At 33.6% G+C, this 16,983-nt stretch overlaps 4 protein-coding genes across 4 annotated transcripts; 2 read left to right on the forward strand and 2 right to left on the reverse strand.

Annotated features, from left to right (window-relative positions):
* Positions 1 to 205: 205 nt before the first annotated feature.
* On the reverse strand, positions 206 to 1,558 carry M431DRAFT_119341 (hypothetical protein). The gene is made up of 5 exons (XM_024912068.1): positions 1,449 to 1,558; positions 1,250 to 1,394; positions 1,085 to 1,195; positions 789 to 983; positions 206 to 673 (listed from the first exon to the last, which is right to left on the reverse strand). Exons 1-5 carry the CDS (start codon positions 1,508 to 1,510, stop codon positions 578 to 580), a joined length of 609 nt encoding a protein of 202 aa, XP_024773172.1. The 5' UTR covers positions 1,511 to 1,558; the 3' UTR covers positions 206 to 577.
* A 7,177-nt stretch (positions 1,559 to 8,735) lies between these two features.
* Positions 8,736 to 10,053, forward strand: M431DRAFT_18037 (hypothetical protein; the record flags this gene model as incomplete). The annotated part of the gene is made up of 3 exons (XM_024913120.1): positions 8,736 to 8,983; positions 9,097 to 9,523; positions 9,577 to 10,053. The coding sequence occupies 3 exons, from the start codon at positions 8,736 to 8,738 to the stop codon at positions 10,051 to 10,053; spliced, it is 1,152 nt and encodes a 383-aa protein (XP_024773173.1).
* A 1,294-nt stretch (positions 10,054 to 11,347) lies between these two features.
* M431DRAFT_119344 (glycoside hydrolase family 5 protein) lies at positions 11,348 to 12,833 on the reverse strand. Its single transcript, XM_024912069.1, has 2 exons — positions 12,628 to 12,833; positions 11,348 to 12,568 (listed from the first exon to the last, which is right to left on the reverse strand). The coding sequence occupies exons 1-2, from the start codon at positions 12,800 to 12,802 to the stop codon at positions 11,454 to 11,456; spliced, it is 1,290 nt and encodes a 429-aa protein (XP_024773174.1). The 5' UTR covers positions 12,803 to 12,833; the 3' UTR covers positions 11,348 to 11,453.
* Positions 12,834 to 15,588: 2,755 nt separating this feature from the next.
* Positions 15,589 to 16,494, forward strand: M431DRAFT_496794 (hypothetical protein; the record flags this gene model as incomplete). Its single annotated transcript, XM_024917525.1, has 3 exons — positions 15,589 to 15,606; positions 15,646 to 16,120; positions 16,178 to 16,494. The coding sequence occupies 3 exons, from the start codon at positions 15,589 to 15,591 to the stop codon at positions 16,492 to 16,494; spliced, it is 810 nt and encodes a 269-aa protein (XP_024773175.1).
* Between the last annotated feature and the right edge of the window lie 489 nt (positions 16,495 to 16,983).

Consider the following 16,983-nt stretch of genomic DNA (forward strand, 5'->3'; position numbering starts at 1 on the left):
TGAATACATGTACATGTCGTCACCAAAGACATAGCTGACATCTCCCCGGGAGAAACTCAGAATTAGTGGCTGTCTGCAGCTAAAGAGTTCAGTTAACATCAAATGTAATCGATCCATCTTACAGGAGATGCCGGCTAGATATTAGCGTTGGATGGCGCATTCATTCAGCTCTCTCTAACCGCAGCATACTTAGACAATGGTCTATCAGCAGCCCAACTTGGGCATGTGTGTTTGCAGTTACTGCGCAAAGACTATATTCTATCTGTATAATGCCATGCTAAATAATTTCGTGCAGCAGGTGAAATGGGTGCTGAAGATCAACCCATTCACCGCTGGATGACTGCGGAAGTGGTACCATCAGCTGGTACCGTCAGCGCTATGGACTCATGCTATTCTATTGACGTTTATTGCCATGAACAAATGTATCAGCCGAAATGCACAATCCAACAAAAAAAAGAACAAAGAAAAGACAAAGCCGCTTTATACCCAGATCTAAATATAGTCTCCGGTCCGGTTGATCGGTCATACTTGGAAGAGGTAGGATGGGCAGAACTTTTCGTCTTAGCGACTGTACGGCTTACTTTGCCGCTGCTCGCTCAGCCAAATAACCCTGGACATTAGGGCGGACAAGGATGGCTTCCCTCAATTTCTTCAATGGCTCTGACAGTGCGTCCTGTCGGTGGTGTTCGCATTAGTGAAACAGATTCGGATAAATGAGTTTCGTACGGAGTACAAGACACCAAAGATGTAGTAATTGGGGACAAAAGAAATCGCAAAGCGTAACTTACAGGACCGTGACCAATGGCTTCATCATTGTCGAGGGCCTGGAAGACTGCAAAGTCCACATAGGTCGGCTTGTTGCCCAAAAGATACGGGCCACTGGCGTCCCGAGAGTAGAAATTGGTGAAAAGATCTTGGAACTTCTTGACATGCGTGCCCTGATAATCCGGGGCCTTGGCGGTCAATTGGGTGACCCAGCCAGTCTAGCACTGTGGTCAGCGGAGATAATTCATCCACGGCATCATAATAGTGGGTAGATGTTGGAAGGTCAGCCGGTTTCAGCGGCATGAATGATTGTACTTACCCGCCAGTCATTGTAGATGTCAGATACGGCATCGACAAGATACTTTTCGTAGTTGGACTCGCCATCGTAAGCACCGGCACGACGGGAGAGATACCGCAGAATGGCGAGATGCTAAAGATAATTGTTAAGCTAAGCGACCGCGGGTGCAAGGTGACGCGTACGTACCTGATACAGCCTCTGCCCATCAATTTCCAGGATGGGTAGAGTGCCGGTCAAACTAACGCCCGTGGACTTGTTGATGGATGGCCATGTATCGTCGTAGACGTAGAACTTGTTCTCGTATTCGATGTTGAGCTCTCTCAAAAACAACCTGGTTCATGGATCAGCACTCGTAATCTGTGGGCTGTGCACCAGGCACAATTACCGGACAATTTCCCCACGACCGAGGTTTCCCAATCTAAAGTAATGGAGGACGGGAGTCGACATGACGACGAAGGCAGAAAAGAAGATGTTTACAGTTTGGGGAAATATGCAAAGAATGAAAGATGTAGCTTAAGTCAGACTACATACTAGTCGGCCACCTACACTAGTCGGCCACTGCTTTTTTCCCTTTAACACCATTAACCTACATTAACCTATATTATTAAAATTGTAATTTCTTAATAAATTATTAGCTAAATTTAAATTTAATTAAATTTTTAAAAAAGTAATAACTAAATGTATTAAAAATACTATTCTTTTTATATTAAAAAATATCTAAAATAATATCTTATAGTAGAAGGCTATATAATACTAAAGAGTTCCCTAAATAATATTATAGACTTAATTAAATAGTAGTTAATTAAAATCTAATATAAATAAATATCTTTAATACTTTTTTAAGCAATAAGAATTTTATTTTATTTAATAAATTTTAATTTAAAGTAATTTAAAACTTTCCTTAATATATTAGTAAGTATTAAATACTAAGGAGTTTTTAAGTTAGAAAAAAGTATTAAAGTTTAAGCTATAACTTTATAGCTTAAAAAAGGTTTATAAAAAAAAAGATTTCTTTTTTATTTTAGAAAGTTTAAAAATAAATATAGTTATTATTAAATACCTAGCTGCTAAAAAGTAATTAAAATATAAATTACCTTTATTTTTAACTTTATTACTTTTTTTTTTATACTTAGCTTTTTAATAAGTTTATCTTCTTCCTAAAGATAAAAAAATTAATAGAGTAAAAATAAAAATATAAAGTAAATTTATAATAAAAAAGTAATATAATATTAATAAGGAATTAGTAATTTTCAAATTATTAAAAAATAAAACTTATTTAGAAAATACTTTAACTATAAAACTTTACTTTAATTTTATAAAGTAAGAAAATATAATAGCTAAGGAATTATAAAAATATATTTTTTAAGTTATTAAAAATTTAAAAAAAATATAAGATAATTAAATATTTATAAAATCTAAAAATAGGAAAAAAGTTAATTTTAAATTTTCTATTATTATAAAAAAATAAAGTTTAAAATAAAAACTTAAAATATTAATATATTAATATATAAAGGAAAATATAATTTCTTATTTTTTTAAAAAAAAAACCTAAATAAAATTATAAATATACTTTATATATTTAAATACTAAATTTAAAATAAAACCTAATTAATTTAAAATTAATATTATAAAAATTTAATATATTAATAGCTATTTAAAAAGTAATATAAAATAGTAATAAACCTTATATTAATTTAAAAAGTATAATTAATTTTATAATAATTTAATATATATAAAATATATTAAATAATATAAAAATAATATTAATAATATAAAAAGTTAAATATTAAATACTATAGTAAAATTAAATTATATATAATAAAAAAATACTAAGAAGTTTTAAAACTTTTTATAATAATTTAAAATAATATAAAGTAAAATATTAATTTTATTTTTAAATATTTTTTATATTACTTAGGTAATTTAAAAATACTAATTAAAAATTAAAAAGAATATTATTAACTAAGGATTTTTATTAATTAATAAGAATTATATAGCTATAGTTTAAATATAAAAGTTATAATAAAATAGATTATTAATAAAAATACAAATAAATTAATTAATATAAACTTAAATAATAGTTATTAATATAACTATTAAAATAATAAATTTTTATTTATATAAAAGAGTAATAAAAATATAAATTAACTAAAAGCTATTAATAATTTATTTACTTTTTTATAAAAAAAATAAAAAATATTTAAAATATATTATAAATATAAAATAGTAAAATATTATTTTAAAATTATTTATAATATAAAAATAATAAATATATTAATAAAATATATAATAACTTTATCAAGGGAAATTTAGTAAAAAGTATTAATTAAAAGTCTATATTTATTTAAAAAGCTTAGAAATTAAGTATTTACCTATTCTAAAGCTTACTTAGAATTTCTTTTATTATAAAAAAAGCTATTAAATTATAAGTAGTAAATAAATAAATATCTATTACTATTATACTTAATAATAATAATAATATTAATATAATAAGTAAATAATTAATTAATAATACTCTACTATTATTAATTAAGGATTTTACTTTTAAATTAATATATAAGGAATATAGTTAACTTTATAAATATATAATATAAGTCTTAGAAATGATTAATAACTAAGGAATAGTAAAAAGAATATATTTAAGTTTTATTATAGCTAATATATTAAATAATATATTACTAAGAAAACTATAAAAAAATAATATTAACTTAGTTATTAATACTAAATAAAATATTTTTTATTATTAAATTATATTAAAAAGTTTATAAATAATTACTTTAGTATAATAAATATATAAATAAATATATAAAGCTAAAGTATAAATAATTTTTATTATTAAAAAAAAGTAATATTTATTATATAATATAATAAATTAAAATACTACTATAATATTTAGTAAAAAAAAAATACTTAAAACTTTATTTTTTAAATATTAATAATATATAAATATTTTTTTTAAAAAAAATAATATTATTAATACCTTTAAAAAACCTTACTTACTTTGTTAAACTTAAACCTAAAGCTATATTTTTTTAAAAATTAATTTATTCCTTAGTAAAGAAAAAGCTAATAATATTTTATAAATATATTTAAATAGCTTTATAATAAAAATAAATATAATAATCTATAAGCTTTTATAAAGTACTTATATTATTTATCTTTAAAAAAAAGGTAAACTATAATTTTATATTAATTATTATCTTTTAAATTAAGTAAGTTATAAAAATTATATATTTCTTTTATTAATTTATAAAATTATAAATAAACTTAGAAATATAATTATTTATAGTAAATTTAACTTAAAAATTATTTATTATTAATTATAAATTTATAAAGAAAATAAGCTAAAAGTAGTATTTAAATATAAATATAAACTATATAAATATTAAGTTATACTTTTTAAATTTATAAATATATTAGCTATTTTTTAAATATATATTAATATAACTTTTAGTAACTTTATTAACTTAATTTATATTATATATTTAAATAATATTTTAATATATAATAGTAATTTAGTAAAATATATATAATATATTTTTATAATATTAAAAAAACTTTAAAAATATAAATTATATATTAACTTATAGAAATATAAATTTTATATTACTATTATTTTTTATTTCAAATTTATTATTAATTTTAAAAAAATTTATATAAAACAGGATTATATTAAGGTAGTAGCTAATTAACTAAAACTTTATAATATTAATAACTCTCTTAGGTACAGAGGATAAACTACCTAACTAAGATTAAAATAATAGATTATTATTAAACCTTTATCTAGCAGCTATTAGCTAACAATAGCCTAGCTAATTTACATTTTCTCTTTTATAATTAATTTAAGTTACCTTTTTTTACTTTTTTTATTCTTTAGGCTTTAGTAGACCTTCTTTACGGCGTTAATAATATCTTTATTATAAGTTTTTATAACAGCAGCTATTATCTTAGCTATAGTTATAGTCGGTTTTTTATTACTTTTAGCTATTATAGCTGTTTATAACGTATATTAGCTATTAACTTATCTTATAGTAGTTATTAAAAGGGTTTATTACTTTTATAGTGTATTATTTTATTAAGTAGTCTTTTAATCTTAAAAGTGTTGCGTATGTAATTTATTTTTAGGGATTATTACTGCCTTTTATAAGCTAACGGAAGGATTAGGCCTATTTAATCTAGTTAAGTTATTAAACTATAAGTTACGGGGCTTAAAGTATAATAGTTACGTTATATTTAAATTTTATTATTTAGGCCGTTTTATATACTTTAAGTTTAGTCTTAAACCTTAATTAGCTATACTTTATAGCCTAAATCTTTAAGGTTTAACTTAGTCGGCTGTGGCCAATTGGGTTGGGCTACGGATTGATTCTGGATTTTGAACTAAAGGCTAGGGTGTAGCCTTCCTTTGACCTAGCTATTATAGCTTTACTGACCCTTTTGATAATAAATATAACCTTTATAAAAGTATTTTTAACTTAAAGTATATTATTTTAATTAATAAAATAAGCTTATAATATAGCTACTATAATTATACTTTAAATAGTAATACTAAGGGTAAAATATAATTAAATAAAAATTAATATATAAAAAGTAAATTAATAAAAAAAAACTTACTAAAGTAATAAAAGCTAATATAATAAAAATATTATAAAAAAAGGTTAATATATTAAATTATATTTATAAAGTTAGAATTTTATAAATATAAATAATATATTTTTTAAGTAATACTAAAAATATATTAAATTTTTTAGTTTAGTATATAAAAATAATAGAAGTAGTATTTAAAGGAGTTTTATAATATACTTTTTTATAAATTATTTATAAATATTTAATTTTATTTTAATAAAATAATTGATAAAATAAAATTACCTAAGAAAAAAAGGGAATATAATATTAAATTTAAAGTAAGGGTATAAATTACTTATATTAATAATATATAATTATTTTAAAATTAAATAAATATATTAATATAATATTAATTAATACCTTTATAATAATAGTATTTTAGGCCATTATTTAGCCTTTTATTAGTAAATAAAAAATATTTTAAAATAAAAAATATATACTTTATATATTATAGTAATTATTTAATAAAAACTAACTTATTTTTTAATAATTAAAATAATATATATAATACTTATAAAAATAAGCTTTATAAATTAATTAGCTAAGTTATATTTAAGGAAATATATAAAAAAAACCTACTTAAAAATACCTAAAGAAAGTTAATTAATTAAAGCAAATATAATTTTTATAAAAAGTAAAAGTAGTTAATTTTAAATATAAGTACTTTATTATAAAAGTATTTATATAAAAAAGTAAAAAGAAAATAAAATACTAATTTATAATAAAATATAAAATAAAAAATTCTTCTTTTTATTATAATTATATTATTAAATTATATATTTAAATTTATTCCTTTATCTTTAAAAGCTTAAATTAAGTTACTTTATTACTATTTAAATAAAGCTATTATAATTTTTAAATTTAAATGTTAAAGTTTTTAAAAAAAAATTAAACTAATTAATTTATATAAAAGAAAGTATTATAATTAATACTAAAAATAGTATAAAGGTTATATTTATTATTAAAAAGGTTAGTAAAGTTATAATAGCTAGGTTAAAGGAAGACTACGCCCTGGCCTTTAGTTTAAAATCTAGAATTAATCTATAGCCTAACTTAATTAACTAGAGCTAACTAAGTTAAACTTTAAAAATTTAAGCTATAAGTATAGCTACTATTATATTAAGGTTTAAGACTAAACTTAAAGTATATAAAACAGCCTAAATAATAAGGTTTAAATATAATATAATTATTATACTTTAAGCCCTGTAACTTATAGTTTAATAACTTAACTAGACTAAATAAGCCTAATCCTTCCGTTAAGTTATAAAAGGTAGTAATAATCCTACCTAAAAATAAATTATATATATAATACTTTTAAAATTAAAAAACTACCTAATAAAACAATATACCTTATATAAAAGTAATAAACCCTTTTAATAACTAAAGATAAGTTAATAGCTAATATATATCTAATGCTACTATAAACAGTTATAATAGCTAAAGGTAATAAAAAACTAATTATAACTATAGCTAAAATAATAGCTACTGTTATAAAAACTTATAATAAAGATATTATTAGTGCTGTAGAAAAGGTCTATTAAAGCCTAAAGAATAAAAAGGGTAAAAAAGGGTAACCTAAACTAATTATAAAAGAGAAGATATAGATTAGCTAGGCTACTGCTAAGTAAAAGAATTAGCAGAGTACTACTAGCTAATAGCTACTAAATAAAAGTTTAATAGCAACTTATTATTCTAATCTTAGTTAGGTAGTTTATCCTTTGTACCTAAAAGAGCTAAAGATAGTATTATAAAAAAAAGGTAGTATATTAAGTACTAAGGAGCTTTTAAGTTAGAAAAAAATATTAAAGTTTAAGCTATAACCTTATAGTTTAAAAAAAGTTTATAAAAGAAAAGAATTTCTTTTTTATTTTAAAAAGTTTAAAGATAAATATAGTTATTATTAAATACCTAACTATTAAAAAGTAGCTAAAATATAAATTACCTTTGTCTTTAACTTTATTACTCTCCTTTTTATACCTAGCTCTTTAATAATAATTTTATATTAGTAAGTAAAAGGATCTTCCTTAAATATTATTATAAAGTTAAAAAATAAAGCTTAATAAACTATAATATAAAAGCTAGCTAGCTTAAATCTAGTCTTTAGCCCCTTAATATTAATAAGCTATTAAAAACCTATTTAATTATTTAAAAACCCTTAGAATTAAAAATAATCCCTAAAATAGTAAAATTAATAATTAAGAAAAAAAGGAAAGTAGATTTAATTAATTTTAATACTTCTAAATAATTATAATAAATTTAAAAAGTTATATAATTAATTAAGGTTATATTACTAAAAACCTAGCTGCTATTATAGAAAATTAGTAAGTAGTTAAACTAATAAAATACTATAATAGTAGTATTAAAGGTTAAAATTTATAATTTATAGCGCTAAGTTAATAGCTTTTAACTATAAAAGAAATAAAAAGTAAAAGAAAACTTAAATAATTAATTTATTAAGATTGAAGAAATTATAAATATAAAGAAAAAAATAAAATAAAAAGTATAGTAAGCCAAGGAGTCTAATAAAGTTAAAATTAAAATTATTAAAATTAATAATATTTATTATATATTTCATCTAAAATAAAAAAAAAAAATAAAAAAAAAATAAAAAAAAAAAACCTTATTGTAATTTTTTTCCCCTTCTTTTTAATTCCCGATTAATGTGGCCGACTAGCATATGTGGCCGACTAGTATGTGGTCTAACTTAGGCAAAAGCTAGTAAAAAAAAAAACACCAACGGAATCATCTATATATATATATTCAAAAGATTGGACGGGTGTCAACTATTGCCTCTATTGCCTCTAGTGATTAATAATAATGCAATTGGAGTAAGCAGATCAACAATTTGTCGCAGTGGCAGTGACGCGAGCCAGCATTAATGCCCTGGGTTACGAAGCAGGGAGTTAGCAAATACGACCGGCTATGTTGACATCAGGAAGTATTTTAAACTTGACATGTCCTCATCAGGTAATTAACGCCACAGGAGATATAGTTTCCGACTCAACAAAGTATTTGAATACTCTCATATTCTTCGCCTCAATCAACCATGAGGGGCTCTCTCTCCGCAATTCTCTCGGCCATGACTCTGCTCCCCACCGGGGCTTTGTCACAGAGTGGAAACTCCCGCTCTCCAGCCATATTGCCGCTAAAGGCTCGAGTGCGGCAGCCCGAGGGATATCAGCGGCGAAAGCGGCAAACGCCCAACATCTCGGAGCCGCTGAGTAATTGGTATAGCGGTACAGATTTGCAGGCAAGTTTAGGGCATCTCCGGGCAGCATTTGAAGCTAATCGATGGTATAAAGTGGTACGGAGAACTAAATGTTGGGACGCCGCCGCAAACTCTGTAATTAAATCCTTTACAATCGCCAACGCGGTTCATGTTTGCTGATTTCAATTTCTCTCTATAGTACTGTGGTGTTTGATACCGGCTCATCGGATGTCGTGATTCCATCCACACAATGCGACGCAAACCCTGGATGCACCGGACTGCAACATCGATTCGCCCCGGAAAAATCAGAGACGTTTACTTCCCTTAATGGTTCATTCCGAATTTCATATTCTACAGGAACCGGTGTCGTAGCTTCAGGCAATGTCGAGATTGAAGGTGTGATCTCGCGAGATGTGATTTCTGTCGCAGGTCTCCAAGTCCAAGACTTCCAGTTTGGTCTTATTACAAACCAGTCGGCCGCGCTTGGCGTTGATCCGTTTGACGGAATCGTGGGTATGGGATTTCCATCCGGCCTGACTACTGACCCGCATACATTTCTCGGCGGCGTAAATGGCAGTGGACAGATCCCGGAAGCTGTTTATGGTCTCTACTTGACGCCGCAGTCCGTAGGGCACGCAGAAATTAGCCTCGGCGGCGTGGATAGCTCCAAGTTGGTCAGCGAGATCAACTACATCCCGGTGTTTCCAGCGACAGGGCAATTCAACGGACTTTCGAAAAAGTCTATGTTGACAATACGATCACCAATGTGTCCTCCAACTATGCCATCTACGATTCTGGCACAGCGAATATTGTTGCTCCAAAGAATGATGCTGAGGAAATTTATGCAATGATTTCTCCGGATATTAAGCCCGTCGATTCAGTGGGAACATACGGGATACCCTGTTCAAAGCTGAAAGATATCAAGTCGTCAATTTCTTTCACCATTGGAGGCCGCAATTACACAATTCCTTCCCAGGAGCTCAGCGTTGGGCCAATCTCAGACCAGCCAGAGATCTGCCAGACGCTTATCAACAGTAGTGGTGATGAAGCGAAAAGCTTGTGGGTAATTGGTGGCAGCTTGCTAAAGTACTATTATACAGTTTGGGACATAGAAAATGTCCGGTTCGGGCTTGCTCAGACTTTGCATTCGCCTTAGAGCGTGGCGCAATATATGGACTCGAAGGACAGAAGTTTTGCGATGTTTCATGCTCTCCAGTTTACCTCTGGGGCGCGGATTGTGCAGAGATACTACGATGGGCATATCGCTGTTGATTTTATGCAGAGCACGAATGTCTAGGGTTGGATAGGTTGCATCTAACTTTTCTAAACCTGTGCCATTAGCTCAAGCAATTATTGACCTTTACTACAGGATAGAAGTTAATAGAATATATATTATTCTAAATGGTTGATGGCCTACCATCCTACGCGCCTGGTAGCGTGTCACTGAGACAAACGTGATTTAAGCAAACGCTCGCGCATTATTGACCAAGATCACAGCCAGCCCAATAGTCATTAAGCAGCAACAGGCTGCTGCATAATGTTGTAAACGAAGTCGTTGGCTTTAGTATAAATGCCAGGGTGAGATTGCGAAGGGATGCATATGCATGGGCCAATATCAAGAACTTACATCGTAATGTCTTGTCAGCCTTGGGATGCTTCTGCAAACAGAAGAAAAAGCCGAGCATGCCAAAAACAAGAAGGAGCACCGCCAATAATAATTGTGTTGAGAGTTTCAGAGCATCTAGTGATGCAAGAAAAGTATGTTAGGGGGAGCTGAAAAGAGATACTAATGGGACCTTCCATAAGAGAGCACGTCTTAAATGAGCTGGGCAACCGGCGTTTATCAAGGAACAGGGAACAGGCGTTATCATGAGCAACAAATCGGGCCGTGAAATTAGATACTACAGTGGCTGCACTAACTCGACCCAAAACACTACTACCGTGGTCTTACTCGTACACCAATACTAGTAATAATGATTCCATATCAACAATGTTCACATCGAATCATCTACATTCATATTGACTCATTTATATTTATAGTGGTATTTAATTTTAATCATGCATTAACGGGTCGCAGAAAATTACTTGCAATAATAAATGGGCAGCCTGTGTGTGCATACGTCAATGCCACACAAACGACAGTGCAGGAAATCCCTCGAGTCAAATTGGGCTCCTTATTTTTGGTTTCGTGACATTGGAGAATGGAAGCATGTCTCGCGTACATATTGATCGTATATGAAAGAACATTGCATCATTATGAAGTAGTAGCATTACAAGTCTTGATATGATGATCACGCAGTGTTTAGAGAAAATGCCAGTTCCGTTGCATATCATTCAGTGTACTACTTCGAACCCCTTAGAACGATGTTTAGCTGATTTATTTATGTCACGAAGTTCGTAATACGACAATAGGATGATAGATACTGAGAACACATTATATGTAAATTAAAGTTGGTTAGGTAGTGTTCAGGTCTAAATAAATTATGTCCATCGAGAAAATATACAAGTTTGAAGTGGTATGTAATAAGTGATGACCGTTGAACAATCACTCGTGATTTACCTGTATCCAGAGCAGACATCCTGGTAAACGTTCTGCTGCAGGGCAGCGGCGTTAGTTGGGATGTAGTTGAGGTAGGTAGCATAAGAGTAGGTCCATCGGGGGTCGTTCAACTCGGTCTTCCAGGTCCAGTAGATCCATCCGTCCATTCCAGGAGACTCATACAGCTGCTGCTGAGCTGTGAAGAACTTGGTGAAGAAGTTTCCGTCATGCCAGTCGGCACCAGAAGTCATGCTCCACTCGCCAGTGATGGCAAAGTCCTGGCCGCTCACGACACGAGAGTCAGTGCAGGCACTGTGCATGAGCGAGTACTGGTCGCCAGTGTTGCTAAGGGCGAAGCCAATGTAGTTGTGGTCGTCAAAGCCAACCATGGGGTCGTTCTTGACGGCGGCGTTGCTGCGAGGATCACCAGAATCCCACTTGCTGGACATGAACTGCACGTGCAGCTTCTTGTTGCTTGGGACGTTCAGCGCAGCCTCGGCATCACGCACAGCCTTGAGGGCGCCGGGGTAGTAGGTCTGGACCATGCTTGGGTCTTGGCCAGGAGCAGGGTAGCGGCCACCTCCATCGTGTCTGGAGACAGGCTCGTTGAGAACCTCAATCATACCAACAGTCGAGTAAGCAGGGTTGGTGTGGATGCGGTTGGTCATCCAAGACAGCCACTTCTCAGCACGGCCATAGTCGTATGAGTTGTAGAAACCCGCGGGGTTGGGGTTCTGGCCGGTGAAGGCGTCCTGTTGCTGACCACCAGGGGCACCGTGAAGATCAATAATGACGTAGATTCCGAGATCAGCGGCCTTCTGAACAACAGCATCAAGGTACGGAAGCTGGAGGTTGCCATCGGCGAATGGCTCGCTAGCCGTGTCGACAATGGCATCGTAGGACCAGTAGCCAATGGGGATACGGATAGTGTTCAAGCCGACATCGTGAACAGACTGAACGGTGGCGGGGTTAATCCAGTCCCTGTAGTGGTTCTGGAACTTGGTGTTTCCGGTCGCACGCTTGCTGCCCATATAGTTGTTGCGCATACAATCGAACTCAGAGGCGGCACCGTTGCAGCCCATGTTGTTGTTCCACTCATTGGACATCATCCATGGCTCGCTGATAAGCCATCCTTAATCAATCTATCAGCCTGATCTTCTAAATCTTACAGAAAATAGGATATTCACTTACCACCGAAGTTGACACCACGGATCTTGGTGATACCAGAGGCAAGCGCAGGCTCAAAGCGCTTGCCAAGCTGCTCAAAACGAGCGGTCTGGTTGAAGGCCTTCAGGTCGCGGTCTTGAGGCAGCCACGCAAAGGCGGTGCCGGCGAGAATGGCCGGAGCAACGATGGAGTACTTCATCTTGATGGTAGCTGTAGGAATTGTCCAAGAGTTGTCGGTGATGATAATAGAAACTTCGTCCTACTTGTCAGGAAACATACAGACTTATATACAGACTTAAATTGAGCCTTATTGAGCCTTATTTACAAGCTTGACTGTTTCGTGGTAAACATTCGGAGTACATGCCACGAGGACTATTCATGATGGCCTGGTACCTACCGTACGTATGTTGTTTACGCTGTGTGATGCGGTATTGCATTAAAACTGTTGACCCTGGTGTCTGTACCAAAACACAACGCCGGCCCGATTCGCGCCACATCCCTATTAATTCGCAACTTGTCCAAGCCGTGCTAGCCGGAATAAGAATCTGATTATGCTTACTGTAGCAGATAGCCTGAAAATTGAGTGGATCTTGTCCTCTAATTCGGCACCATTTCTCACTCGCATGCAACTTGTGCCCACCAGAGGTGCTGCTAGAGGTGCTAGCTCCTACCCAAGGGGGTTGCCAATTTTAACAGTCCTTGACGCATGATAATCAACCAGCTGTCAGTGCGGTCAACTGCTACATCGCCAGGCAAGCGCTACGAGCGGCAGTCCGCTCCCCCCGCCCAAGTTCCCAGGGCTGTCCTCCGCTGTAGCATGCAGGGTGGACCAATCTCAGGTCCAGGATCGGGGAATATCGACAGCTGTAGGAGCTCTGTGGAGCACGGCCATCACATCTGACGTCTTGAGCCGCTGTACTCGGTAATCCGCGCGACTAATCTAAAAAGGGGGTTTGGCACAGCCTACTCTCTCTGTACTTGTACAACCTATTATTCCCCCCTACCCTGATTTTGCTGCGGTTAAAAGCGTCCTCCGGATATGCGGTACCAGCTCTGCCTTATGATCTGCCAAGCCCGTGGTTCTTATGCCCAGATCGGGATAAAAGACTATTATTAGACGAATAGAGAGCCCCTATCCGTTAAATATAGTGAGTATGTGAAATAGTTGACAAATGTCTGCTACTGCTGCTGCCTGATATTTCACGGAGAACGCCGGCTTGGGGAACAATGTACATGTCAACATTGGCACGGAGGTTTTCATGCGAAGCGCTTCGTATTCCCCTATATAACTAGCGCAATCTTTGTGTGCATCAACCTTTGATCTGTTTCAAAACTTTCCAAGAGCGGCAAGTCGCTACAACCCAAATTAGCAGCTCGATCAATTAGCAGTGGGATAAGTGGAACACCAAATGGAGCACGAGTGTTGCCCAGAATGTTGAGAAGGGAAATTCGTATTCATGCTTCCGATTGGTTTCCAAACCAATCATGACTCGCAATTTACGCTGTACTGTACTCCGTACATGCCGGTCTTACGTTGTGAAGTCAACAAAAGCATCTCGTGAACCTCTTCTTAATCGCGCCACTCGATTCTTAGAGCTTCCTAGATAGGCTTGTCTTGCGCCATTTCATTGCTATGCCCCATACGTGATGTTGTTATTCACGACTATGATCTCCTTTTCTTGGATGAGAGAACTGAATTAAGAACTCACGCAACTTTATAGTCAGTCAATCTTGGTTACCGCGCAGCATACCAAGTTGAGGTCATTTGCTAGGAAAGCCATTATAAACAAAGCTAAGATCTGTACTGCGCAGATAGGCTCGACCACACCGTTATTAGTTTACAAGATAAAAAAACAACGAGAAATTCCTACTCGCTCGGCGCAGAGAAATTATTACCTGAGCATGCACGAACCTTAGGATCTGTCAATTGATATTATAATAGCTCCAGAGCCATGGCGCTCACGATTCTGCACACATCCTTTCAATCTCCCTGTCGAATTACAGCACAACTATGGAGTGGTTGGATTACTGGTTAGTATATAACCCATATATACAAGTGTAATATGCATCTCAGATAATACAGTCAAATTTATGAGAAAGTTAATCATTATGCCCCGAGTTGCTGGATAGTCCCACAAAACCTCAGATTCCGTCACCAAACCGAGATAGCCTTTACAGTCAGTAAGCTATGACGCCACAGTTGACTTTTGTAAAAGGATAGACTGAAGAGTAAATATAGGGAGTAAAGAATTACAAAGCATCTTGATATCTGGTCTACACTCTGCATTTTTGAATACGTACAGCATGTTGTCTGCTTCTTTGCCGTTAACTAAAGGAGTACATATCATTGCGTTTATAACCTTTCATCTCTGTCCATATATAACTCTCGGCACCGCAGTATCATTGGTGTCACTAAGGTTAGAGTTGTTATATCTGTGCTACACTCTCATTTATTGATCTCACTATGAGTGTCAACTTACTAGTCATTTCGTAATAATTTGTCTTCTTGACTATTTATAGAGGAAGACTAGGCGACAGCTAACAGATGCCTCTGTACATTGCAAGACAAGATATGTGAGTACAGTAGAGCCCGAGATCCACTGATGAAAGCTGATCCCTACGTCACTACGTTTATTTTTTTTTTAACAAAACTGGAATTCGAAATGAACATCAAGAACCAGTGCACTAATGTAGACGGCGAAGATGTGCAACAGCCTATGAGATTATAGCTTAAAAACAAGCATAGTTTGTTCTTGGCGTAAGCAACAGCTGTCTTTTGTTTAAAACATGAATCGTAACCAAAGAAAAAAATGTAGTTGAAGCGCAGCCAAAATGCGACGATCAAGGCTTAGTATGTGGAGTCGCATCAAATTATTGATCACTACGCTCAAATATAAAGCGGTTGAACAACCCTTATGTTTCATGTATGTCTTCAGCATTTAACAATAACTGTCAATTAAACATCGTATCTATACCAATTCAACAATGAGGAGTATTATTTTCGTGAGTATGCCTCTATCATGTCAGCTTGTCTCTGCGCAGGCATTTGGTGAAGCACAAGGCATCTCCAATGTCGATTGGCAGCTGGGAATGCGCAATGCAAATGCAACTGGAACGGCGAGCATCTCGGGATACAACGTTACCGCTAAGTATCCAGGAGAGAGAAGCGATAACTGGACAGTATCGATATCAGTGTCCAGCGATATACCAGGGGGAAATACAGCTGGTGGTCAATTTGTTACTGGTACCCAGATCGAGTGGACAGCTCCTCAAGGTTTAATTGGATCAGCCGATCCATCGTGGTTTCTCTGCCGCACTACTTACAGCAGCTCAAAATTGAAGAAATCCGGATCCGCTCCGAGCCAGGGAAGCTGTAATGGGATATTATCCGACAACTGCTGGAGTGATCTCCAAGAGTCACTTGAAGCAGGCAGACAGTGTCAAAATAACACTTTGCCTCCGAGTTGCGCCGATGAGCTTGGCTTGTCAGATGGAGAAGGGTTTGGATTATCATCTGGTAACTTCAACTCACTACTCTTTCCAAGAAGTAACTCTTTTACTCACCATGATACAGCACGTCCCGTCAAAAGCAATAGCAGCGACAGCACATCGCTTCAGCTACGGTTCGGCGATGAAAGTCACGAACTTGGAAACTTTACCACTTACGACAGCGCCATCCGACAAATCTGGGTCGTGGTCACAGGATTCGCCCAAGCTGACAGTGATAATGCACATCCAAGGGGCTCTGCCGGCCAACCAGGAAGCGTTGCATGCATCCAGGCCAGTGAAGTTCAGAGGGACAGTAGAGACTTTGAGGATACAGCCAGCATTGCACCTTTATCGCTAATGAGAATCTTGGCCGGTGTCACATTGGTGCTAGCCTTGATTTGAAGAAGAATGAACACCTTGCACGTCGCTAAGTGCGGGAAACTGGTAGCTTGTAAAGCTTTGCGTATAACTAGACATTCCATAATAGAATTCCTACTAGATTGACGTATATCATGTCTCCGTGGTGTCACAAGAAAAGAAACAGAAGCCGTTGCTTGGTAGTTGAATGACGAGCTCTTACTTCATGCTCAGCCAATCCATGGTAAACCAACTGTTTTTCCTTTTCAAAGAAAAAAACCACTATCCATTCTCTGACCATTTCGCTATGATCACTTTGAAGTCGTCGTAAACCTTTTTTCACATATAATACAATTTAGCTAAATTAACTGCTGAAGTGCAGGGTAAACAATCCCTTCCACCTCTCCACACTGCGCAGGATTGAAGATAAGATCCTACAGGGGTATAAGCCATATGAATCCTCGTACAAATGAACAACGGGAGACGAGCCAATCTGGACAGACCATGACTAATCATCTCACAAGTGTTTGAGGA

Source organism: Trichoderma harzianum, assembly GCF_003025095.1.
Source record: "Trichoderma harzianum CBS 226.95 unplaced genomic scaffold M431scaffold_8, whole genome shotgun sequence".
Lineage (NCBI taxonomy): Eukaryota > Fungi > Ascomycota > Sordariomycetes > Hypocreales > Hypocreaceae > Trichoderma > Trichoderma harzianum.

Excerpts from the sequence above, each read along its gene's own strand:
- M431DRAFT_119344 (XM_024912069.1), bottom strand. The coding sequence starts at position 12,802 with ATGAAGTACTCCATCGTTGCTCCGGCCATTCTCGCCGGCACCGCCTTT. Across the intron at positions 12,569-12,627 it reads CCGTGGTGTCAACTTCGGTG|GATGGCTTATCAGCGAGCCA; the intron begins GTAAGTGAATAT and ends AGATTGATTAAG.
- M431DRAFT_119341 (XM_024912068.1), bottom strand. The coding sequence starts at position 1,510 with ATGTCGACTCCCGTCCTCCATTACTTTAGATTGGGAAACCTCGGTCGT. Across the intron at positions 1,196-1,249 it reads ATGGGCAGAGGCTGTATCAG|CATCTCGCCATTCTGCGGTA; the intron begins GTACGTACGCGT and ends AATTATCTTTAG. Across the intron at positions 674-788 it reads AAGCCATTGGTCACGGTCCT|GACGCACTGTCAGAGCCATT; the intron begins GTAAGTTACGCT and ends CACCACCGACAG.